Here is a 23842-nt window from a genome sequence, read left to right as displayed (position 1 = left end):
ATGCTGGGCCCAGACCCCTTGGGCTCTGTGCGTGGGCTCCAACGTGTTCCCTGGCATGCAGGCACATAAGCTCGCACTCATGCCCAGGCAAAGAGGTGGGCACAGAGACCCAGCCTGGGTGCCTCCGATCTCAGAATCTGATTCAATCTGGGCTCAAGAATACAGTCTGCCGGCTCCTCCTCGCCTGGCCCTGGGCACAGGTCTCATGGGAGGATGGCGTGCAGCTGGCACTGCCTTGGGGAATTCTGAGCCTGGATCGCTGGGCCATCGGGGCGAGAGGGAAGGGGAGGGGGTTCGCTACTGTGGCCACGGCACCCTCCCCACTCTATTAGCTCCATTGCACCTGGAATTGGAGCCTCGACAGTCGCCGGCTGCTTATGATCCAGCCCCAGCCCCACACTCCACAGCGCCTGCCAAAGCAGGTTCCTACTGTGCCGGCTGTGGTGTGTGTGGGGGGGTCCAGACTCTCCTCACCCCAAACCCCCCAGGCCTAAGTCCGGTGTAAGCTCAGGAGTGACTCCAAAGAAGACAGAGGGATCCCCCAGCCCCTGAGGACCTCCAGGCAGGGCAGCAAAGGGTCTGATCTCCTAGCAGGTGACCCCGCCACCCCAGGGGACATGCCCCAACCCCCTGACAATGCCCTCGCTGCAGGCCGGACCTGGCCAGGGGTCGCCCATTTGTGTCCATTAAACAGGGAGGACAATGGACATGCAATAATTCGCTTTATCGAATGACTGCAGCAGAATTCCCCGGCTGGGATCCCCGGTGTACCAGTTCTGCTCCCCACCCCCTACCTTTTCACAGCCCCCCAGGGACTAGCCTAGCCCTGCTAGGAGACACACACTGGGAAGAGAGCTCAGGAGTCCAGACCCCCGACTCTAGCCACTAGACACCACTCTCCTCCCAGGAATCCTGGCACCCAGCCTGCCCTGCTCTAACCACTAGACACCACTCCCCTTGTATCCAGCAGCCCTGAGTCCCAGGTCCCCCATGGAGACCAGTGATTAGAATAGTAGGAAGCTGGGAGTCAGGACTCTTGGGTTCTATTCCCAGTTCTGTCAGAGAACACAGGAGTCCTGTCTCTCGGTCCCCAAGCTCTAACCGCCAGATTCCCCTCCTTTTCCATAGCTGGGAAGAGAACCCAGGAGTCCTGATGCCCAGCACCTCCCCCCAATACTATGCTGTGTTCCCGCAGAACCATGGGCCCTACAGAATCCCCCTGTGCACGGCGCCCAGGGACTTGGTCCTGCCTGTCTGTGCGTCTGTCCTGACGGCCAGATCTGTCTGCTTGCTCCTGCAGGATGAGTTCCATCCGTTCATCGAGGCGCTGCTCCCCCACGTCCGGGCCTTTGCCTACACCTGGTTCAACCTGCAGGCCCGCAAGCGCAAGTACTTCAAGAAGCACGAGAAGAGGATGACAAAGGATGAGGAGAGGGCGGTGAAGGACGAGCTGCTGAACGAGAAGCCCGAGGTCAAGCAGAAGTGGGCGTCCCGGCTGCTGGCCAAGCTACGCAAGGACATCCGGCCCGAGTTCCGGGAGGACTTTGTGCTCTCCATCACGGGCAAGAAGCCCTCCTGCTGCGTCCTCTCCAACCCCGACCAGAAGGGCAAGATGCGGCGCATCGACTGCCTGCGCCAGGCCGACAAGGTGTGGCGCTTGGACCTGGTCATGGTGATCCTCTTCAAGGGTATCCCGCTGGAGAGCACGGATGGGGAGCGGCTGGTCAAGGCAGCCCAGTGCACCAACCCCATCCTGTGCGTCCAGCCCCACCATATCAGCGTCTCCGTCAAGGAGCTCGACCTGTACCTGGCCTACTTCGTCCGCGAGAGAGGTAGGTGCCACCTGCGGGTCCCACGGGACCGGCTTTGCATTGCACTGCCGCCTGAGAGTGCGGGAGGGGATGGGGCTGTGCCCAGGGTCCATTCCCAACGAGCAAGAATCCAGGCCCGGCTCTTCCCTGTTTTCAGGACTTTGACCTGCACAGATGAACCTTGCCCTAAATTTGCCCCAACTTGTCCTAAATTCTCTGCCTCGAGGACTGGTGCCCCAGCCACCCAATTCCCTGCCAGCTGCAGGATCCTCAGCCCCTCCCCACTCCCAACAAATGCAGCACAGCCCCCCCACCCTGCTCCTTTCCCTGGGGTCTCCCAAATCGTAGCCTTGGCCCTGATCCCCTGTTTGTGTAAATGCCAGCCTGAGTGTGCCATCTCCTGCCCGTCTGGAATGGATCCTGGCTGTTGGGTGGTTTTATTCCTGGTGAGTTGCCAGAGGTGGCTGCATGTCAGTGGTGGGGCGGGGGCAGGGCGGTTGTGTGCAGTCTTGGGGTCCTTCGGAATGAGGCACGTGCCTCCCTACGGGATCTAGGCACCCACCCACCGTCGCGCCATCTCCGGGTGCTCCCCAGCCAACAGCAAGGGCAGCTCCCCTCTGCGGGGCTTGTTCTCCCGAGGGGCCATGTGGCTGCAGGGTGCATTGAAGGGTGGGGTAGGCGGCCTGGGCAGTGCAGGGACAGGCTCTACCCAGTGCGTCTCGGGAGGGAAGCTGCCCGGGGGGCAGGGATCCCGGCCTTGGCAGGGCTGCATTCAGCTGCAATGAGTGCCCAGAAGGGCAGGTGCTGAGCCAGCCAGCTCTGCTGGCAGCGCGGGGGCAGCTGGAGGGACTGCGTGGCTGGGACCATGGGCAGGAATACGGGCACGGCTGGGAATGTGGAGACAGCAGGTGCAATGCCAGGGGAAAGTCAGCCCAGCACTGCCTGGGCAGTGAGAGCGGAGACAGAGCTAGGGGTGAGGAGAGAGTTTGCTGTCCAGGGCACGTGGCAGCTGGCAAGGCCGGCTCCATGCACAGAAGCATTGGTAAGAGCCAGGAGGTGATGTGCCCTGGGAAGCCCTGCAGGAATATCGACCTTCATTCTGCCCCAGAGACACTGCAGGGTGCTCTGGGGGAAGCTCCACACCACAGTCCATGCCATGGATTCAGTGCTGGCTGCTGATTCTGGGCCTTTGGGTTTCCAGCTGCCCTGATTTGCAGAGGTGCAGAGTGCTGAGAAAATTCTGGCCTAAAAACATAGGGTGTAATAATCTCCATTGACTCCACCGGGGCTAGGATCCCCCCGAGCTCAGCCAGGGGGCTGTGGTGGTAAATGCCCCGGAATGAGTCTGGGGGAGAAGCGGGTCTGGACTGGGAACGACGGGCGGGGTTTCTCCCTGGTCCCTGGCCACGCAGCAGTGGCCTGTGGCTGTGCTGGGGTGGGGAGGATGCTGTTGTTATTTCTGCAATGGTAGCACCCCCAGGCTCCATTGCGCTTGGTGCTGTACAGGCAGAGAGCGAGGACAAAACACGGGAGGGGAAACTGAGGCACAGCACAGGGACGTGACTTGCCCGAGGTCTCACGGCAGGTCCGTGTCAGAGCCGGGTATAGAGCCCACGTTTCCTAGGCTAAAGCCTTAGCCGCTTGTGTGTCAGAGAAGGGTTAGCTGGCGTGCGAAGCAGGAGTTCAGGTCTGTTCTGCGTGTCCCCGGTGGGTCGCTGTCCCTCGCTGGTACGCGGGACTCTGACAAACCCAGTCCAACGCGGGAGGTTTGGGGCCACAAGGGACTGGCTGCGGCTCACTAAGGTCAGAAGCTCAGGCACTGGGTGTGACTTGCTGGGCCCCAGTCTCGCTGGCTGGCTCTCTCTGATTCCCCCTCTGGACTGCACACAATGCTTGTGCGTTCTCCCTTCAGCATGGGTGGAACCTCTGGGGTCCCTCTCCCTGCTGTCAGCACATGCTCTGGGGCCAGGTGCTGAGCCCAGAGTGTAACCCGCCCTGGCCGGCACGGACAGGGATGGAACAAGGGACTGTATCGGCGGAAGGGAAATAGCATTTGCCCTCTGTCTGCTCTGCGGCTGGATCTGGGGAGGTTTGCTGTGGTCAAGGCCACAGTTTGGTTCCAAGACTTTAATCCACACGTGATGCAGAAGGAGATCTAGCCCCAGCCCTGGGAGCATCTGACCTGTCTGGGGTCCCACTCAGAACCCAGCACAAGCCTGGACAGATGGGAGGAAGGGTCTGGGTGGCCCTGGGGGTCGGAGCATGGGACCAGAGCCCAGGAAATGGGGCCACACTGCAGTGGGAATGTGGGTGCAGCAGAACTAGTAAGGCAGGGTCCAGGCAGAACTCAGGAATCAGGACCCGGTTGCACTCTGAGAGCATCAGTGACTTGGCCAGGGATTGCTCCTTGCAATGTATGGGTAGATATTGGTTTCCGCCTGAGGCAGAGACCCTGGCCCTTCCATTCCCAGGCCAGGCTGCTTTCATTCCAGGTGGATGCCACAGGCTCTTGCTGTGCCTGGCTCCGGGATTAGAGGGGCCAGGCCAGAGCTCCTGGTATCCATGCCCCAGGAAGCTAATCCGGAACAAGCCAGGTAGGAGAGGACTTTGCTGCAGGGATTGCCTCGGGCCACCCGAGATCTCTGCTGGGCTCAGGCAGGCCTCGCACCCTGAATCGCCCCTCGCCTGCCAATGGCAGACGGGAGACCTCCTGCCTCCATCCCCCACACCCACCTTCCTGGCCCAAGCCCAAGGGCAGATCCTGACCTGAGTGGGCATTTCAGTGGCTGTCGTTCCATCAAAGGGGACCTGACAAAGCCATAAGTCACGTGAGGAGCAAACACATACGCTGGGGAAATCGGAGAAGACATTTCTGCCCCCCGGGGCGGTTTGATTTGTTATGTGCTTCCCCTCCCGCACCAGACTGGTGGTCCTGCGGCTAGGGATGGCAGGTCGCGGGGATGGCGAGGGGTGGGAGGGCCGTCGTGGGAGCTCGGCGTCGCGTACCTGAATACTGGGGGCTGCCGGGCTCTGCAGCCCTGGTGTCTGTGTGGACTGGACTCTGCTTTTCTCAACCAGTTCGCACCGGGTGGGAGCTCCCCAGGGCTGGTAGGAGCCCACGCTGGGCTGAGATGAATCTAAGGTGGATTCTCTGGGGAGGCTGCTGCACACAGACAGGCCCTGTGGTTCTCTCCGGCTCCCCGCCGGGTCTCTCCTGGAAGGGGTCTGCAGCAGCCCAGAGCAGGCTGTGAAGTTAGCATGCGCCGTCATATTCACAGGCTGGGCCTTGCTGGGGCAGCAATCGAATTTCACACCCTGCCTCGGGAGGGCGCCGCCAGGGAACGCTGTGACTGGTATTTCTGCCGCCATGATGCCAAGTCTGGCTGCTTCTCTCTGCCAGGCGGGGACGTGACATGTGAGGGGGGTGCTGTTCTCCGGGGGGGGGAGGTGGAGGGCGCTTGGGGAGCCTGTGGGGAATGCAGAGAGAGCAGCTGGGAGGAAGGAACAGTGCTACAACAAATGTGGGATGCAAGCTCCCTCCCTCCCATGCGTCTCTGCCTCCCCAGCACAAACCTGCTGCAATGCAGGGGGCACCCCAGGGAGCTCCAAAGAGCCCCTCTCAGGAGCAGAAAGAGGAAACCTTTGACTGCACCCTCCTACTGCCCCCATGGAGAAGCCGCAGTGCAGGCCGGGGAAGGCTCAGCTCTGAAGTGTGCCCCGGGGCAGGGGCATTGGGGTTGGCCCCTGTGACCTGGCAGGCTGTGGTGGGGCAGGTGGCTGGCAATAGCCAGCCCAGGCCCGGGGAGAGATGGGCATCAGCATTCTGCTCAGCACCTCCGCGGGCTCCTGCAGCCCAGAGGAGCTGGCAGCGGGAGGGGAAGGGGCCAGACCAGAATGTGTCACAAAGTGAGAGCGGGGGCGCTGTGTTTGCAGGGACCTTGAGGGGCTGGGGAGGATCTTGCCTCGGATCTGCCCTCCATGACCCCGGCGTCAATCCGAAGTCACCCCAGCCAGGCTGGAGCTGAGCCTGCCAGCGCCCCAGCCTCCCGCAGACAGAGCTGCCCCAGCAGCTTGGCTTGGCTCTGGGGCTGGGGCTTGGCCAAGGGCGGTGGCCCCCGGGGCAGGTTGGGCTGTGGCCCCCGGGGCAGGATCTGAGCAGCCCGCGGGGCGGCTCTGCTTCCCCATGGGTGCTGCGGTAGCGCCCAGAGGCCCAGCCAGGATGGGGGGTCCCGTCTGGGGAGACCCCGGCCCTCACCAGAGGAGACGCTCGCAGGTGGGTGAGTGGGGGGAGGGCGGGGACCCCCCATGCTGGGTGATGGGGAGACCCTGCCCCCCCCGAGGAGAGGCAGGCGGGTGAGTGGGGGGAGGGCGGGGACCCCCTGTGCTGGGTGATGGGGGGACCCCGGCCCCCCCAGGAGATGCAGGCAGGCGAGTGGGGGGAGGGCGGGGACCCCCCGTGCTGGGTGATGGGGGGACCCTGGCCCCCCAGGAGATGCAGGCAGGCGAGTGGGGGGAGGGCGGGGGCCCCCCGTGCTGGGTGATGGGGCGACCCCGGCCCCCCCAGGAGACGCAGACAGGCGAGTGGGGGGAGGGCGGGGACCCCCCCGTGCTGGGTGATGGGGGACCCCCCCCAGGAGACGCAGGCAGGTGAGTGGGGGGAGGGTGGGGGCCCCCCGTGCTGGGTGATGGGGGGACCCCGGCCCCCCAGGAGACGCAGGCAGACGAGTGGGGGGAGGGCAGGGGCCCCCCGTGCAGGGTGATGGGGGGACCCCGGCCCCCCCAGGAGACGCAGGCAGGCGAGTGGGGGGAGGGCGGGGGCCCCCCGTGCTGGGTGATGGGGAGACCCCGGCCCCCCCAAGAGACGCAGGCAGGCGAGTGGGGGGAGGGCGGGGGCCCCCCGTGCTGGGTGATGGGGAGACCCCCCCAGGAGACGCAGGCAGGTGAGTGGGGGGAGGGTGGGGGCCCCCCGTGCTGGGTGATGGGGGGACCCCGGCCCCCCAGGAGACGCAGGCAGACGAGTGGGGGGAGGGCAGGGGCCCCCCGTGCAGGGTGATGGGGGGACCCCGGCCCCCCCAGGAGACGCAGGCAGGCGAGTGGGGGGAGGGCGGGGGCCCCCCGTGCTGGGTGATGGGGAGACCCCCCCAGGAGACGCAGGCAGACGAGTGGGGGGAGGGCAGGGGCCCCCCGTGCTGGGTGATGGGGGGACCCCGGCCCCCCCAGGAGACGCAGGCAGGCGAGTGGGGGGAGGGCGGGGGCCCCCCGTGCTGGGTGATGGGGGGACCCCGGCCCCCCCAGGAGATGCAGGCAGGCGAGTGGGGGGAGGGCAGGGGCCCCCCGTGCTGGGTGATGGGGGGACCCCGGCCCCCCCAGGAGATGCAGGCAGGCGAGTGGGGGGAGGGCGGGGACCCCCCGTGCTGGGTGATGGGGGGACCCTGGCCCCCCAGGAGATGCAGGCAGGCGAGTGGGGGGAGGGCGGGGGCCCCCCGTGCTGGGTGATGGGGCGACCCCGGCCCCCCCAGGAGACGCAGGCAGGCGAGTGGGGGGAGGGCGGGGACCCCCCCGTGCTGGGTGATGGGGGACCCCCCCCAGGAGACGCAGGCAGGCGAGTGGGGGGAGGGCGGGGGCCCCCCGTGCTGGGTGATGGGGGTCCCCCCCCAGGAGACGCAGGTGGCCGGACCCCCCCGCTGGCCGCGCTCAGCCGAGGAGGCTCCAGCCGGTCTCTGGCCCCGCCGGCGCTTAAGGTGGCGCCGCGTCCCCGTTTAAGGCGTAACGGAGCCGGCCCGTGTGTGACCGGCCGGGGGGCGCCGGGGCCGGGCCCCTGACCAAGGGGGTGCGGGCGGGGCTGAGGTGTCCTGCGAGCAACGGGAAACAACTGCGGGTGAGATGGCTGGGAGGGAAACCCCAGGGCCGGGTTTGGATCTTACTGCCCGGTGTGAATCCAGAGTCACTCTGCTGTCTTACATGGAGTCACTCCAGATTTACATCCTGCAGCTGAGATCTGAAATTGGGCTTTCTGGCCCTGATCCTGCAGGGGGAAATGAACTGGCCTAGCCCCTATGGAACAGTTCCCATGCGGACGTTCTTATCCCGGATTAGTTATTGCTGTAAATTCACACCCTACCTTAATCCGAATTGGTTTTCAGGTGTAGACGAGCTGTTATGCTAGACCAGTGGGAGAGGAAGCTGAGACAGGAAGTGACTTGCCAATGGACACACAGCAGGTCGGTGACAGAGCCAGGAATAGAACCAGGGGTTTTGGGGCCCAGCCCAGCCCAGCCCCTTGGTTGGCAGGCCTAGCCCCTGGACTGCTCACCTGTGTAAAGTTAAGTGTATGCGTCTGTGCATGCAGGATCGGGGCCGATCCCCCCTTGTCTCCCTGGGGAGCCCGGTTTCTCTGGCCTCACTGAGCCAGCAGCCCTGGTATCAGGATAAAGGGGCTTCTGGGTGCTGGGTATGGAAATTATTTATCAGCTGGTTAGATCTGACAAGGGCAGGGATATAACCCCTGCCAGGGAGCAGGTCTGAGCAAACTGGGGCAGCAGCTGATCTCTGGGCCCTTGTCAGGCGTGGTTCCCCCTGGATCTCACAGCACTGCGTCACCAGGACTTAGTGAGCGGAGCCTCAGGACCCGCTCAGAGGTGGAGGCGCGTCATCGCCCCCATGGGACAGGTGGGGAAAGTGAGGCACGGACCTGTGAAGAGCCTCGTCCAAGGCCACCCAGTGAGGCAAGTGATGGAGCCAGCAGGAGAACTCAGGAGTCCTGACTCCTAGTCCCATGCTGGAATCGCGAGAGTGCACTTCCCCAGACAGAGAACCCAGGAGTCCTGGCTCTCCGTCTCCTGCTCCATCCGCTAGAACTCAGGGATCCTGACTCCCGCGTGGGATTGCCTGGTGCGGGGGCTGGGCGCCAGAGGCTAATTAGCTGTACAGCCGAACCCGCTGGGCTCTGGGTGGGCTCTGCGGTTCCAGCTGCCCCTTGGTTCTGTCATGTGTAAGGCCCAGGAGTGACCAGGGTGGAGCGCGGCTGCGCCGTGGCTAAGGCTGAGGCCAGCGTTCTCTTTACGGCTCTGCGAGCCTCCTGGGGCGCTGGCTGGGCTCAGCGATGCAGATTTGGGGCCATTTGACCAGGGGCTTCCTAAGATACAGCCCCCCGAAAATGTGTGTTCCTAGGCAGCGGCCCCTGCAGCGAGAGAGAGAGACCCTGTTCTGGGGGCACCCGGGGTTCTCCGCTGTGGTCCACCCTCTCCCCAAGCCCAGAGCAGGATTGTCCCCCTGTGTCTTCCTGGGGCTCCAGCAGAACAAAACCGACCCTCGGAGCCCCCGGGAGTTAAGACCTCCTTGGAGCTGGGGTAGGGCAGGCTGCTGGGCCTTTTGTTGCTGTATCAAACTGTTCCACCAATCCGGTGTCCCACCTCGGGTCACTCTCCCAGCTCACCTAGACTCCTGCTCCCCAGGCCACTGCCCTGTCCAGTCCAGCCTGCCACCTCCACCGCTGGAGCCACATCCTGAGCCCAGCTCCCTGCCTGCAGCAGCAGCCCCTGCCTCCGGGTCTTCTCCTCTGTAGATCTTAAAGCGCTTTGCAAACAGGTCACAGTCTTTATCCCCATTGCACAGAGGGGGAAACTGAGGCACGGGGAGGGGACGTGACTTGCCCCAGGTCATCCAGCAGGCTATGCCAAGGATAGAACCCTGGTCTCCTGAGTCCCAGTTCAGGGCTGTAGCCACTAGGCTATGCTGCCTCAGTAAAAGATGATTCAAAACCATCACAACCTATGCTGCAGCTGACCAGCTGGCCTGTATTTTGCATGGGCTAAGGGGAGAGATCCTTCTAGCTGATGCTGTGAACCCTGAGATATGGGCACAGCTGTGGGGGGAGCCCAGGGTTGGAGTAGCTGGGGGTCAGGGAGCATTGGCCGGGGCCGGGGGCATATTACCTTCGCTCGCATTTCTAGCGCTCCTTGAATTACCTGTAATGCAACATGCCTGGATGAGCCTCCTGCAGCGATGAGTTCCACAGCTCAGCCCAGCCAGGGCGGGCTCTGAACTCCTGCCCTGGCCCATTCACCTGGTGTCCCCATGTCTGTGCGGTGGGACGGCCCAGCTGTCATGCCCCCCTTGCCTGTCCCAGCCCCCCGCCTGCTGGGGTGCCAGCTCTCAGCTGCTCCGTTTCTGTGGAGTTGGTTGAAATGGAGGCTGGAGCCAGGGGGATTGGGGGCAAGGAGCTCGCAGGTGTCCTCACGCCCTGTCAGGGCCCAGCTAACACTTCCAGCTGCCTCCTCCTTGGAGCAAAACCAGGCAGTAAAGCCAGGCTGCTGAGAGCCGCTACTGGGCAGACTTCCAGCCCCGCCCTGCCAGAGATCCCTGATCCCCCTGCTAACCCAGCCCTGCCCCTCCATCTCTGCCGGTGCCCCTCACTCCCGACTCGCAGCCCCTGCCAGCCCAGCCCTGGGGTCCCCCGACCATCTCTGCCGGTGCCCCTCACTCCCGACTCGCAGCCCCTGCCAGCCCAGCCCTGGGGTCCCCCGACCATCTCTGCCGGTGCCCCTCACTCCCGACCCAGCACATGGATTAGTTCAGTGCCGGGTCTGTCTCGGGCAGGGACTCTGAGCCGTGCGAACGCTGGGCTGAGGGGAAGAGAATGGATGTCTGGGGCGAGGGAGGCGGGAGACCCCTGATCTCCTGTCGGTTCCTGACCTTGGCCAGATTTAAAGCCCACTCCCCCGGGAGGCAAAATCACATCAATTCTCCCTCAGTCTGTCCGTGTTCCTGGCAGCCTGCCCAATCCTTCCCTCTGCCCCATAGCCAGCCCTTCACACCCCCCCTCCCCTCTGCCCCATAGCCAGTCCCTCACACCCCCCCTCCCCTCCGCCCCATAGCCAGTCCCTCACATGCCCCCCTCCCCTCTGCCCCATTGCCAGCCCCCACATGCCCCCCACCCCATAGCCAGCCTCTCACACGCCCCACTCTGCCCCATAGTCAGCCCCTCACATGCCCCCCTCCCCTCCACCCCATAGCCAGCCCTTCACACCCCCCCTCCTCTGCCCCATAGTCAGCCCCTCACATGCCCCCCTCCCCTCCACCCCATAGCCAGCCCTTCACATGCCCCCTCCCCTCTGCCCCATAGCCAGCCCCTCACATGCCCCTCCCCTCCGCACCATAGCCAGCCCCTCACACACACCCCGACCCCAGCATGGCCGACAGACTCACCCCCAAGGTCTCTCGCTCAGGCCCCTGGCCTCCAGCCTGTCTCTGCTTCACTCGCACTTCCTCGCACCCCCATTCGCTCCCACCCACCCCCCAGTCCCAGGCTGACCCCATCACTGTCCCCAGGCAGACCCCCAGAATGTGGCACCCCCGGAGAGGGACCGATGGGGAGAGAATGGGAGTCCAGGCCCCGGCCCCCCGGTCCCCTCTCCTTGGGGGAGAATTGGGCCCGTGGCTAAGCCATGCAGGAGCTGGACAATTTGCCCCCACCCCAGCTCCTGTGGCAGCTAAAGGGTTAACCTGTCATCTCCCTGGTCTCCCCGTTATCAGCTGGGAGCAGCCTGCGCCCCCTCCCCTCCCTCGGTGCTGATAATGGACTGGGCCCTCTCCGCCCCTTCTACCCACCCCAGGATCCTTCGCCCTCCCGCCCAGCTCCTGCCAGCCCCCCAACCCCCTGTTCCCCATCTCTCCCTCAGCCCCCCGCTGCCTTCTGCCAGCTCCTCCCCAGCCCCATAGCCCACCCCATCCAGCCCCATCTCTCCCCCAGCCCCTCCCTTGGCAGTGGCTCAGCATTTCGGGAGGGGGCTGATCTGGATCCGTCCTTTCCCAGAGTCTAGGGGGGGATCACCCCACCTTTAGGAACCTGTGAGAAGGCTGAATTGGGGATCAGTCCCCCCTTGCCCCCCTCCATGCCCTGTGGTGCTCAGCATGGCCCCAAGGCTGTGGGAAGGTCCCAGTGCCCCACCTCAGAACTACCCCCCACCACTGTGTTCCCCACACAGCTCCTGTGGCTCCTCCCGCTCCCGCCAGGGATCCCTGTGTGTCCATCACACTTTGTTGCCCCTGAGCCCCCACCCTGGCCTCATCCCCTCCTGGCCACAGCCATAACTCTTGGTGCTCCAAACGCCTGGCCTCTGAGGGTCTGGAAGCAGTGACCAGTCCTTGAGGAAGTCCCCTGCGGGCAGGATTGTCCCCATTTTACAGATGGGGAAACTGAGGCACAGATAGACACAATGCAAGCCCCATCTCCAGGCGCCCCAGTGCCTCAGGAAAGTTTGGATCCAGGCTTCACAGAGTTCATGAGGTGACTTGTCTGAGGATACAGAGAGTCGATGGCAGAGCCATAGAGGGACCCTTTGGTCCTGTGCCCCCGTGGCTCCCTGCCCTAGCCACTAGACCCCACTGCCCTCCCAGAGCCGGGGAGAGAACCCAGGCATCCTGGCTCCCTGCTCTAAGCAGTCCTGCCCCTGCCCCTGCCCCTGCATGAGGAGCTGGGAACAGAGCCTGAAGTGCCACCTCCCCCCTTTGCTTTACACCCCCGAGGTGGGGGGGTGGGTCCATTTTTGTCCCCTGTTGCTGAGGGGTGGGGTGGGGGCATATTCTGGCAGGAGAAGACAGGCCCTTATTGTACGGGGTGGCCATCCAGCAGCTCTGGATGCCCAATCCTGGCACCACCCACCCCTCCCTGGCACACGCGGGCAGCTGTTTGCTCAAGGCGAAGGAGAGGGGCAAGAGCCTTGGCCAGAGCTTCAAAGGGCTGGCTGGGCCACGGGGGGACCAGCCGAGGCAGGCCGGATGCCAGCCAGGCTGGGCACAGCTACAGCGGCCCCAGGGTCCAGATACAACCTGCGGACTCCCCCTCGTTTCCTGGACACAAAGCCCCAGGCCCCCAGCTCAGGGCTCCCCCAGTGAGGTGTCCCTGTACCCCAAAGCCCTTCCCTGAGCACTGCTGGCTCCCAGCTGCCCCCAGCTTCTGTTCCCTGCCTCTGCTGCGTGGCCTTGGCCAAGTCCCTTCCCCTGTCACTGCCTCAGTTTCCTTAGTGGTGTTGGGGAGGCAGCAGTCATGCCCCCCCTCCCAGAGCTGAGCCCCCAGACTCTGGGCCAGACCCGGGGTTTGCACGTGGCCCTTGCAGCAGCTCTCGAACAAGTTGAACCAAATCCCCGGCTCCCAGCCCCCCACGCACCCCTTGGCTCTGGCTCGGAGCTCCCCACTGGGATCCTTCTCCAGCTTTCCTCTGCCTCCTCCTCCCCCATCTGAGCCACCCCTGTGATGTGCCCCTTCCCCCAATGAGACCCCAAAGTGACCAAGAGGGTCTGGTTGGCCTAGGGCTGGGCCCAGTGGTCTGCAGTGGGGTGGGGAACAGTGCTCCGGGGCTGGGCCCAGTGGTCTGCACCGGGGGGGAGGAGGACAGTGCTCTGGGGCTGGAGGCTGGTGTGGGGGGCTGGGCCCATTGGTCTGCAGTGGGAGGGCAGCGCTCTGGGGCTGTGGGGTGGGGGTTGGGCCCAGTGGTCTGCAGTGGGGGGGGCAGTGCTCCGGGGCTGGTGGGGAGGCTGGGCCCAGTGGTCTGCAGTGGAGGGGGGGGGCAGTGCTCCGGGGCTCGTGGGGAGGCTGGGCCCAGTGGTCTGCAGCGGGGGGGGGGGAGCGCTCCGGGGCAGGGCGGTCATGGATGAAAGGCAGCGGCTTGGCAGTGCACCAGGAGTCAATCGCCTGGATCAATTGTGCTGGGGCCTCCGGAGCATCCCGGGCGGATTCCTGCAGAGCCGCGTGTTGCTGACGCCAGCCTTTGCGGGGGGGCCCTCCCAGGGTGGGGGGAGCAGGCACAGGGGGGCCAGGCTGCAGTATGGCTGCAGTGTGTGGGGGCAGGATCGGGGTGAGGCACGGGAGGAAGGAGGCAGTTCCCCCCAGAGCCGGCCAGGCTGGGTGGGGACAGGGAGAGCCCGAGCCAGGAGCACCCGAGGTGGGGTCCTGCCTCCCTGATCCACCGGGAACCAGTCAGCGAGAGAGAGAAAAGGGGTCCCTGCTCCTTGGGCTGCCCCAGTGCCAGCAGGGCGGATGGGGGGCAGTCAGAGAGTGTCCTGCTCTGTGGTGGTAGATAACCCCAGTGCTGCGAGCTTCCTCTCAGCAGTGCCGTGCCCTGCGTCCTGGCTGACACGCCAGCTGCAGGAGCTGACTTGACTTCGCCTGTCCCCATGCTGCCCCCGACCCTGTGTCCAGGCTCCCACTGCTCTGTTGCGGTGCTGGGAGTTAAGTTCAAGACCCTAATATCACCATGTCCCAGGGGTCCCGTGGGTGGCAGACCCCGTGTTGTCCCACCCACGCGCCGGAGCCCGGCTGTTCCCTGGCGGCCACACGCACCCGCCCTGTCTGTCGCCCGTTCTCCTTCCCTGCCTCTCCCTGCTCCGCTGGCTGTGCCCAGCCTGGATTCCTGTCACTATAGGCACAGAAACCCCCTGCTAATGCGCCATGCGGCCCGGAGCCCCCCAGCCTTGGGCAGGGCACGGATGCCTGGACAGCACCTCGCCCCTCCTGGGCACTGCCCCCATGCATCCAGGGCCTGGTGCTGGGAGTTTTGGGCGTCACACAGGGCGGGGCTATCTAAGCAAGGCAGCCGGGGCATCTTCACCCCCCAGAGCGGCACCAGCCTCCGTGCAGCCACCCATGGGTGCCAGCGGTGTCCTGCAGCAATGGGGCTGCTGGACCCTGGAGGACGCTGGGTGTGAACAGGGGACCCCAGGCAAGCCCCTCCCCCACCCATGCCCCCATGCAGCCCCAGCCCTTCCAGCCTCACCAATGTCTCCTGCAGGGCAGGGTGGATTAAAGCTGCCGGCTGCTGGGTGCCGGCTCTGGGACCAGCTGCCTGCTCTGGCTGCAGGGAGCTGGGCAGCACGGGGGGCCAGAACAGCAGCATGGGGGGTCTGTGGCTGGAACCGGCCGGGATACCAAGGCGTTTGGACTGACCTAGAGCCGGGGAGCGAGGGGAGAGCGTCAGGAACGGGGTCAGGCCCTTCTACTGCTGTCGCTGGGCCCAGCCCGGGCCACTCTCTGCCCGGGGGTAGCTAACGTGTCAGCTAGTCCGAGCCAGGCCTTGCACTCGAGTGGAGAGCGCCTCAATGCACCCGCCTGCATGCCTCGCCAGCCGGGCCAGGCAATGGCAAAGCACCCTGCACCCAGCCAGGCCAGGCTACCCCACCAGACCAGAGCATCCTGCCCAGAGAACGGGCATGCCGGAGGACTGATTGACAGCGGCGAACTCCCCTGGGAGAAGGTCTGGACCTGGATTCTGCAGCTCACCTGGAGCGGACTCTGCCTCCCGCTCCTGCAGAGGGTAGAACCAGCCGCAGGTTCTTGTGCTCCCCCAGGGATGGGAGGAGAAAACCCGGAGTGGAGTTTAGGCCACCAGCGAAATGGATCCAACCCCGCCGAGGAGCCAAACCCGGGCTGGATTTCTGGGCCCTGGGGAATGGACTCTTCCCAGGGCGAGGCTCGAACCCTGCAGGCCGGCTCCCATTAGCTGAACCCTGCCGTGGGCCCCGATTCAGCAAAGCACTGGGGCACTTTCTTAGCTGTCAGCGTGGGCTCAGTTCTCTCCCACTTCAGCCCCTTCCTTAGACGCAGGCTCCACCCGACGCGCAGACCGCAGCGGAGAGCACATGCTGCCGGCGACGCACCCGCAGAAGTGCCTTGCTGAACGGGGGCCTTTCGGGGCACGGCCGGGTGCAATGCAGCAGCCACTGGGCTGGCGAAGGAGGCCACGGCGTTCCCATTGTAGGCGGCTTTCTGGCCTCTCCCCGTTGGGGGAGGGGATTTCCCAGGCTTGCTCTCTGGCTGAGTCCTGCTGGGAAGATGCAGGGCAATGAAGAGGGAGGAAAAGTGCCTTTTTCTCACTGTTGCTAGGTGCTGTGCATGCACCAAGGGAGGAGGCCGGTCGCTGCCCCAGCGGGCTTAGGCCCAGGTCCCCAAAGGTGTTTCAGCTCCGACTGGCCACTGAATTTGAGGCTCTGGGCCGTAAAGTCTAAATGGCCGAAGGGACACAGAGAGGGGAAGTGGCTTGGCAAAGGTTGCGTGGCACTCCTGTGCTCTAACCACTGGGACAGGCTGCCTTGCTTGCTACGTGTGCTGCAAGTTTTCTCACTGATGATGAGAGAGGCTGTGTTTTGTGTGTGATGCCCACTTTCCCATCTCCCTCCGGCTCCTCACAAAGAGATCCCGCCCCGGCGTCTCCCCAAGTGAGAAGGGAAGGACAAAGGGGAGGGAACACCTTTGAAAGCCAACGCATCTGAATTCCTCCCCAGCTTGGCAGCTGGTTATCTGCACTCCCCAGCCCCGAAGTGAGCCTGGAGAAAAGCGAGGCAGATGGCACCAATCTGCTGGGTACCATGTGCCAAGCCTCTTGTCCTGAGCATGCCTTATGTCTCTGAGGGGGCCACTGTGCCAAATGTCTGTGCCGTCCTCCCATCTGGAAAGAAAACATCTCCCCATATGCCCCCAGTGCAGGGTGCAGCCGCAAATATTTATCACAAGGAAACTGACGAGATTCACAATATTTTGAATATGCCTTTTGCAGCAATACGCATTCACACACACACACGCTCACTGACGCACACTCACACCTATGCACAGGAGCACATGCCGATGCCCATAGTTAGTCCCACACACACACAGATACAGACACGTACACAGATATTCACACACCCACTTACACACATAGAGATACGTATTAGCACATAAAGAAAAGGAGTCCTTGTGGCACCTTAGAGACTAACCAATTTATCTGAGCATGAGCTTTCGTGAGCTACAGCCCACTTCATCGGATGCATCTGAAGCCTGTCCTATTAGCACACAGAGATACACAAGCAGACGCACACACATGTATTTACACACACACATGTGCAGATACACACATAAAATGCACACACATGCCCGTATAGTCACACACCCACGCACACATTCCCAGACAAGTCGCTGTTAGATGGAGTTAAGTTCAAAGTACATCAGGGTAAAGGAACCGCCGGAGGCCGGCTGTAATTAACCCCAACCCCAGGATTACAAACCGAGGAAATGCAGAGCTAAGATTACACTGAAAAGCAGCCCGCCGCACTCAGGTCTGGAACCGTGTGGCTAAGGCACCCTGGCCACTGTAAAGCTGCCCAGTAGTGATGCAGTGCCGTCCTCATGCCATTAAGGCATTTAGGGTTTGTGGCCTCCCATTAGTTGCATCAGATTTTTAAAGATCTATTGGGGTAGGACGGGGGGGGCCCTTTTCCCCCCCTTTCTTAGAGCTGGTCCTGGAGTGAGAAATGCAAATTGGATGAGCCTGGGGCACGGGGCATGTGCAGGTTTAAACTAGTGTCAGTGGTGGATTCTTTGTAACTTGAAGATTTGAGGACGTCAGTGACTCAGCCAGAGGTTAGGGTCTGTTACAGGAGTGGGCAGGTGAGGTTCTGGGGCTTGCAATGTGCAGGAGGTCGGACTAGATGATCATGATGGTCCCTTCTGGCCTTGAAGTCTAGGAGTCTCTGATTAAAAGCCCGTTGCATATAGAGACATGAGGATTGTAGGAGATGTCTTTGTCTGTCTGGACGGCTCAGGAGTGAAATCCTGACCCCAGTTTTGCTGTTGACGTCAATGTGAGCAAGATGTCACCCGTGCGGCTAGCCGCAGCCCCTGTCCAGTGTGTCCACACTACAGTGCGGCGTCTCATTCACACCTCAGCAGCACCTGTTCAGAAGTGCATACGAGGATGTAGTGACTTTGTGGGGCTTCTAGCATGGAGTGGTGTGTTGTTCTTAGTGTGATACTGGCACTCGGCGGCACCATCGCGCTAGGGGCTGTACATCTAGGGCCTGGCTGGCGGATCTCGCTCACACGTGCTCAGGGCCGGACTGGGGCTTGGGAAGGAATTTCCCCCCAGATCCAACGGGCAGGAACCGGTGGGGAGGTGGGGTGGCCTCCTTCTGCAGCATAAGGCATGGTTTGCCTGCTGGGTTCATCTGGGCATATCTCACTTAACAACTCCCCTGTCATTGCAGGGCCTGCCCTTGGGCATTGGTGCCCCTCCTGGTCTCTGCCTGTGGATTGCAACAATTTAGTTCCCAGGGGACTGCAGTGTTTTGGTTTAACTAAAATCTTTGGGCTCAGTACTGGGAAGCTGGGGAGAAAGAATCTCCTGCGATAGATGGGGGTCCCTCCTGGCCAGGAGCTCCAGGGAACGCACAGTGCCTGGTTCAGAAATGGCTAGACAGAGGGCAAGGAGGGAAACAGATGCAAGAAGCAGCTTGCCCAGGGTCTCACAGCAAGTCGGTGGCTGAGGAGCCCTGGTCACAGCAGCCCTAGGCCATCGGGCCAGTCCCTTTGCCGTGCTGTCTCCGGGCACACTAGGGCTGAGTGCGGGCTGCCCGCAGGGAGAGCCAATGGCAGAACGGCTGCATCAAGCCACATTGGCCCTTCCTGCCCAGGAGCACAGGCATTGCCAAAGCCAGTCGTACCATGGACACTGGGCACTGTCCTCAGGTGACTCGACTCCCCCGCACTTCATCTCTGCCCCGCCTCCAACCCCAGGACAAGAGTTCTCCCCAGCCTTTAGAGCAAAGGAGCTGGGGTCCCGCTGGCTCCCCGCAGCTCTTGGCAGCCCCTTACCACCCCTACAGCGCTGAGACCCCCGGCTCGCCTGGCTAACTGACACCCACCTGCCTCATTGCACTGCTCCCTGCACACGCATCCCACGGGTATCACCGGTTACTGGCTGGGTCTGACCCCCAGAACGTGGGGAATGTTTTAGCTGCTGGCCCCTCTTTCTAGCCTGCCGAACCAACATAACCTCCCAGGTGCAAACGCTTCTTCCAGCCGCTGAGGCTGGATCCAGCTCTGTGCTTGGCAGCTCTCTCCTGTGCAGCATCTGGTGCATCACGGCGGTGTTGCTGCATTCGGCGTATCAGGCAGGGCTGTCACACCGAGAGTTTGGTGCAGCAGAGCCGTGCTGAGCCCCAGGCATGCCCCATGTCCCCAGCAGTCAGCAAGAGCACGGTGCTCTGCCGGCACCTCGCGCGGGTCCCCTCCGCTGCTCCTCCCCATGTGGCACAGAGCGTTGGCTCATACGCCCTCACCAACAGCCCAAGAGGAACCCCGGGCTGGGAAATTGGATGTGAACCCAGGGATACCTGAAGATGGAGAGTTGGCTGGACCTGGAGTTCTGATCCGGGCTGCTGTAGGGATGGGGCCAAGCTATGCAGTGCTGGGCTGGGTCCGACCTTGCCTCCAGCTTGGAGGTGTTTGGATCTAGAGTTTGGTTTGGCCCATTATAAGCAATGAGATACTTCAGTGAGGGACACTATAGAAATCCCATAGATAGATAGATAGATAGATAGATAGATTAGATGATGGAGTGTATGGGGATAGATAGATACATTAGATAGCGGGAGTCTGTGGGGATAGATAGATAGATAGATAGATGGGGTGGATGGGGATAGATAGAGAGAGAGAGAGAGAGAGAGAGCCAGCAGACACACCCGTCTCTGCTGCGTCCCCACAGCAAACACCGTGCCAAGGTGACCTCTCTGGGCCCTGGGCCTGAGGAGGCAGGGATGCCCCAGCCAGGGAGTCCCCACTAAGCCCTCAGCACTTCCCAGTTTCCCTTTTCCTCCCCTCTGGCTGGGCTGGGCGCTTGGCTTCCTGGCTCCGTGTGCCAGGGACCGTGGCGAGGTCAGGGCTTCCCTGCGTGCGATGCGTTGTGTGGGAGCCTGCAGCGTGGAGGAGGCGGGGAGGCAGCTGGCTTCATGCTCATGCCGGGTCCTAGGCCAAGTAGTAGCCTCCTGCTTCCGAAAGCCCCGAGCCATCCCAGCTGGGCGCGCTCCAGGCAGAGCGGCGGCCGGAGAGGCCGTTGTGTGTGCGTGTCTGGGGCTGCTCCCTTCGTCTCCGGGGAGCGGGGGCCTGGTGCACTGCACGTCACAGCCAGCCGTGCTGTCCCACGGGAGACGCGCACCGGGCTCAGCCGGGCAGCCCTGCTTGGGTTGGGCTCTGCCCGGGAGAGCGGCCCAGGGCTGGGATAGCCAGGGGGCCTTCCTGGGCAGAGCTGTGGGTGGAAAACAGTGTGGCCTGGCTTGTCTCTGCCCAGAGGAGGCCAAGGGCTGGAACAGCGAGGGGGGTTGGAGGCCAGGACAGAAGGGCCTTGGCAAACTACGGGGGGCGGGAGGGAGCACGTTTGCAAGCTCGGTGCTTAGCTCCAGCTGGTCCGTGCGAGCTGCTCTGCTCAGCCCTCGTGCAACAGCACGCCTGACGCCCCCCGGCATGTGCGTGTCTCCAGTGAGATCCATAGCGTCACTCGGCCGTGGGGGTGGGGGGCTGTGAGTAGGACTGAAGATATCAGCATCAGCAGAGCTGGGGGTGGGGAGCTGAGGATGGACTTCGGGGGTGCGGGACCGGATTGGGAGACTTCGGCAGAGCTGTGGGTGGAGGGATCCCAGGGCTGGGATCACAGGTGCTCTGTGTAGGACTGCACTGGGGTATGGTCAGAGCTCTGTGTGCGTGTGCGTGTTCACCGGGGCTGGGTGTGTTCTAGCCTTTTCAGTCATTTCAAAGGCTCCCGGGGGTATAAACGCCAAATGCTGGAGCTGCCTGATACCCCGCTCAGAGTGCAAGTGACTTGGTTTTTGTGTAGGACCTACAGAAAAAGTGGCGTAACCTCTCGCCTGCCCCTAGCAGTTCTCAGCCGGGGTGCCCAGCATTAGGCCCCCGTGGTTCTGATTTGGGGAACGGGGCACGTCTGATAACCCGTTGTGCTGCCATTGAGGGGGCACTGAGTGACAGGGGCCTGTGCGACGGGAGGACCCCAAAGCTTTGCTGGCTTTCTTCCTTCCCTCCTTCTGCTGGCCTCATTCATTCCCTCGCTTTTCCACTCACCCTGTCCCTTCCATGGCCTTTCCTCCCTCGGCCCCATCTCCTCCCCTTGCCCCTCCCTTCTCTCTCTCCTTTCTGGGGTTCCTCCCCCCAGCAGGCCAGGTTGGGGTAATCGGCTGTAATAACGCTGGGGGGCCGGTGCTGCAGTGGGTGGGCGGCTGGCTTGTTTGGGTCCCCCCCAGCACTATGAAAAATGAACCTGCGGCCTCTGCTGGACTCAGCCCCAGCGCGCCGCCCAGTCCCTACTCCACCGACTTATTTATAGCCAGCTGGGCAGGCCATGTGGCTGGGGGGGGGCGGGGGGATGGTAGCTCTGTGGGGAGGTGCTGGGGGGTCCGAGAGAGCAGGGACATGGAGGTGGGGATTTGAGACAAGGGGGGGCTTGTGGCAACTGGATGGGGTGATTAGATGGGATGCGGGGCAAATGCTGGACCATGGGCAGAGGGGGATAGATGGGGTGGGATCAGCTGTATGGGGGGGTAGGTGGGGCAGACCCATGGCACAGGGTGGGGTGAGTACTGCTGGTGGGGGCAGATTCACTGAGCAGCTCGTACAAGGGTGACCCACTGGTAGCTCAGGAGGGGGCTGGTGCCCAGTTCAATGCAGCCAGGTCCCTTTGGGCCCCAACCCCTGTGCGGTGTGACCCTGTACTGCACTCCCATCCGCAATGGAGGCTCTTGGGGCTGCTAAGCAGGGACAGAAGCAAGACCCCTTGCTCCAGCTGTGGGGCTGACCCCCGACTGTCAGGAGGTGCCGATGTGGCCTGAGGGCAGTGAGGGGGCTGATCAGTTAATTCAAAGGAAACCCTGATCTCCTGCCCCCTACATGAGCAGCCCCCTGCCCCGCCCCCCGTGGGACAGGAGAGGTCAGCAATGGGTGCACTGGCCCTGGCAATGGGGTACATGAATGACAGGGGGTGGGGGGGATCCAGCCTCCCAGGAAGGGGTGCACACACACCAAGCTGTGGGGGCACAGGGACAGGAGTTGGCCTTCCCCCAAAGCGAGGGCCATGGTGAATCCAGCTGGCCTCACGAACACACCCTGGCTGTGGTGCACCCGGGACATGCCAGGCATGCCCATGCAGGGCGGGGGTGGAGGGAAGCCTCTTTTGGCAGCATTGCGAGGGCTGATGAATTAAAGATGAGCAGGGGTTTGTCTGGCTTGCACCTGCCCTCCTCCCCCCATGCAGCCATGCCGCTTCGCACTCGTTGGCAGGCACCGTGCCCGCTAATGGGTTTGCAGTTGCCATGCTGGCAGGCTGCCCACGCTCGCTCAGTGCTCCCGTGAGGAGAGGGGGCAGCTGGGCCAGCAGATGCTGATGCGTTCCTCTCCTCCCTCTCCTCCGCACCCCCACCCAAGTCCCAGCCCCGGCCAGGGGCCGACGTAGGCAGAGTCCGGCACTGGGGCACTGGCCAAGCCAGAGGGACTCACGCCTTCACAGCGGCTCCTCCGCATCTTGTGAGCAAAGCCCTGGGGATACTTCGGAATGGCAGTGCAGCCCCTGACAGCCCAGTGGTCCCCTTTTCTGCAGGGAGCCGGGGTTTCCTAGCCAGGGCCTGGAGCACCCCCAGGTGACCCCTCACCAGAGATAACCAGGGCCAGGCCCCCGGCTTGTAGCCGGACTGGCAGGGTTAGAACAAGACGGCTTGTTCTGGTTCTAGCCTTGCAAAACCTCCTCACTCTAGATTTGGATGTTGCCAGCTTAGTGACCACCCAGGGCTGGTTCCGATCCAGGTTGCATTTGAGCTGAACTACCCAGGCCCAGGTGGGTCGGCTTTGAGACTCCAGATTTTGTTCTGTCTCTATCCTGGCCAAAGGAAGTGAGTTGTGCCAAAGCCTGTTCTGACCCAGGGTCCGCTTTATCCAAGCCACCAAAGTCTGTGGGGAGGGAGATCAAAGAGCCAGGGCTTGTTCCATCTCCGTCCTGGCAAATGGGTTTGGTTCTGAGACAGGATCTAGTTCAAGGAACCACCTGAGTTCTGGTGTAGGGCTGAGCTCAAGGTTACAGGCCGTGACGTCATCCAGCAGGTGTGAACCTAAGTGTGGGAGGCCGACTGAGAGCAAACCTCCATCTCTGCTAATACCAGACCAACCTGCTGGGGCCGACTCACCCCCCAGAGTGACCTGAACCAGGGCCTGCTGGCACTGCTCGGGCTGGGGGTCAGATCCCCTGCGAACCTCCCAGCTCCTTCAGGCCCATCTTCGCCCCAGGGATTGCTTTGTCATTCCTATCACCACCCCCCATTTGCCCCACCAGCCGTGAATCAATACATCGGCTGTTCCAGAGCCATCAGCCACAACTCACAAGCGGGGAAAGCCCTCTGTCTCTGGTGCCACCCAGCTTTCCCCAGCTTCTCCTTAGGCACCACAGAGAGGACATGATCTAGCTGGTGGAGGCTTGGGTCGGCACTCGGGTATTCCCTTCCTGGTTCTGCCTAGCTTAGTGCATGGTCTTGGGCAGACCACTCTCTATGCCTCAGTTTCCCTCTCTGTCACCTGGGGGTGGGGCCGAGGTCTATCAGTGCTGGGAGGCTGAAGACTTTCATGTTTGTCAAAGTACATTGCGACGCTCGAGAAAGGCAGATGTGCCACTTGGCGTTCCAACCGTGGGTCTGGAGCCAGTCACCCTGCCAGAGCAGTGTTCAGAGCCACGGGGCCTCGTGAAGAGTAATGACTAGTGGAGGTTACAGAGCGTTGGAATGGTCAGAGATGGCAAACCCAGTCCTGGTCAGCACCCACTGGCCCGCTCCCTGCGTGTCTGGGAGCCATGCCTCGGACACTACCAGGGCCCCATCGCTCCTGCTACCCTGTGAGGAGGCAGCCAGCTGGATTCTGGTCGGCCCCAGACATTGCTGCTAAAGTGCCCAGGATATTCCAGTTCAACTGTGGCTGCAAAATGTTTATTACTGGTGATATGTGAGGCAGAAAGGATTCACGAGCATCTCATTTAATCTATCTATCCCCTTCCACCCCCTCTATCTATCCCCATCCACCCCCTCTATCTATCTATCTATCTGTCTATCACCACACACACCCTCTATCTTTCTATCTATCCAGTGGCTCCCTGTATTGCTGTTCCGATGATTTGGGCTAATTTATTTTGCTAACGCCTAAGCACTGTGTGGAACCCCAGAGGTGTAAATCACAGCCTCAC

The 23842-nt window shown here is 62.6% G+C and overlaps 1 protein-coding gene across 3 annotated transcripts in view; it reads left to right on the top strand.

Moving 5' to 3' along the window:
- NFIC (nuclear factor I C) overlaps positions 1 to 23842 on the top strand; it is a 141498-nt gene that overhangs the window by 45514 nt on the left and 72142 nt on the right. For all 3 annotated transcript variants that reach the window (XM_084614789.1, XM_084614787.1, XM_084614788.1), the window contains exon 2: positions 1301 to 1832. In XM_084614789.1, the coding sequence (XP_084470915.1) occupies positions 1301 to 1832 (532 nt within the window). The remainder of the gene's footprint in view (positions 1 to 1300; positions 1833 to 23842) is intronic.

Source organism: Lepidochelys olivacea, assembly GCF_965140295.1.
Source record: "Lepidochelys olivacea isolate rLepOli2 genome assembly, chromosome: 25".
NCBI lineage: Eukaryota > Metazoa > Chordata > Testudines > Cheloniidae > Lepidochelys > Lepidochelys olivacea.
The sequence above is the reverse complement of the archived record's forward strand: the minus strand, read 5'-3'. Positions and strand labels throughout refer to the sequence as shown.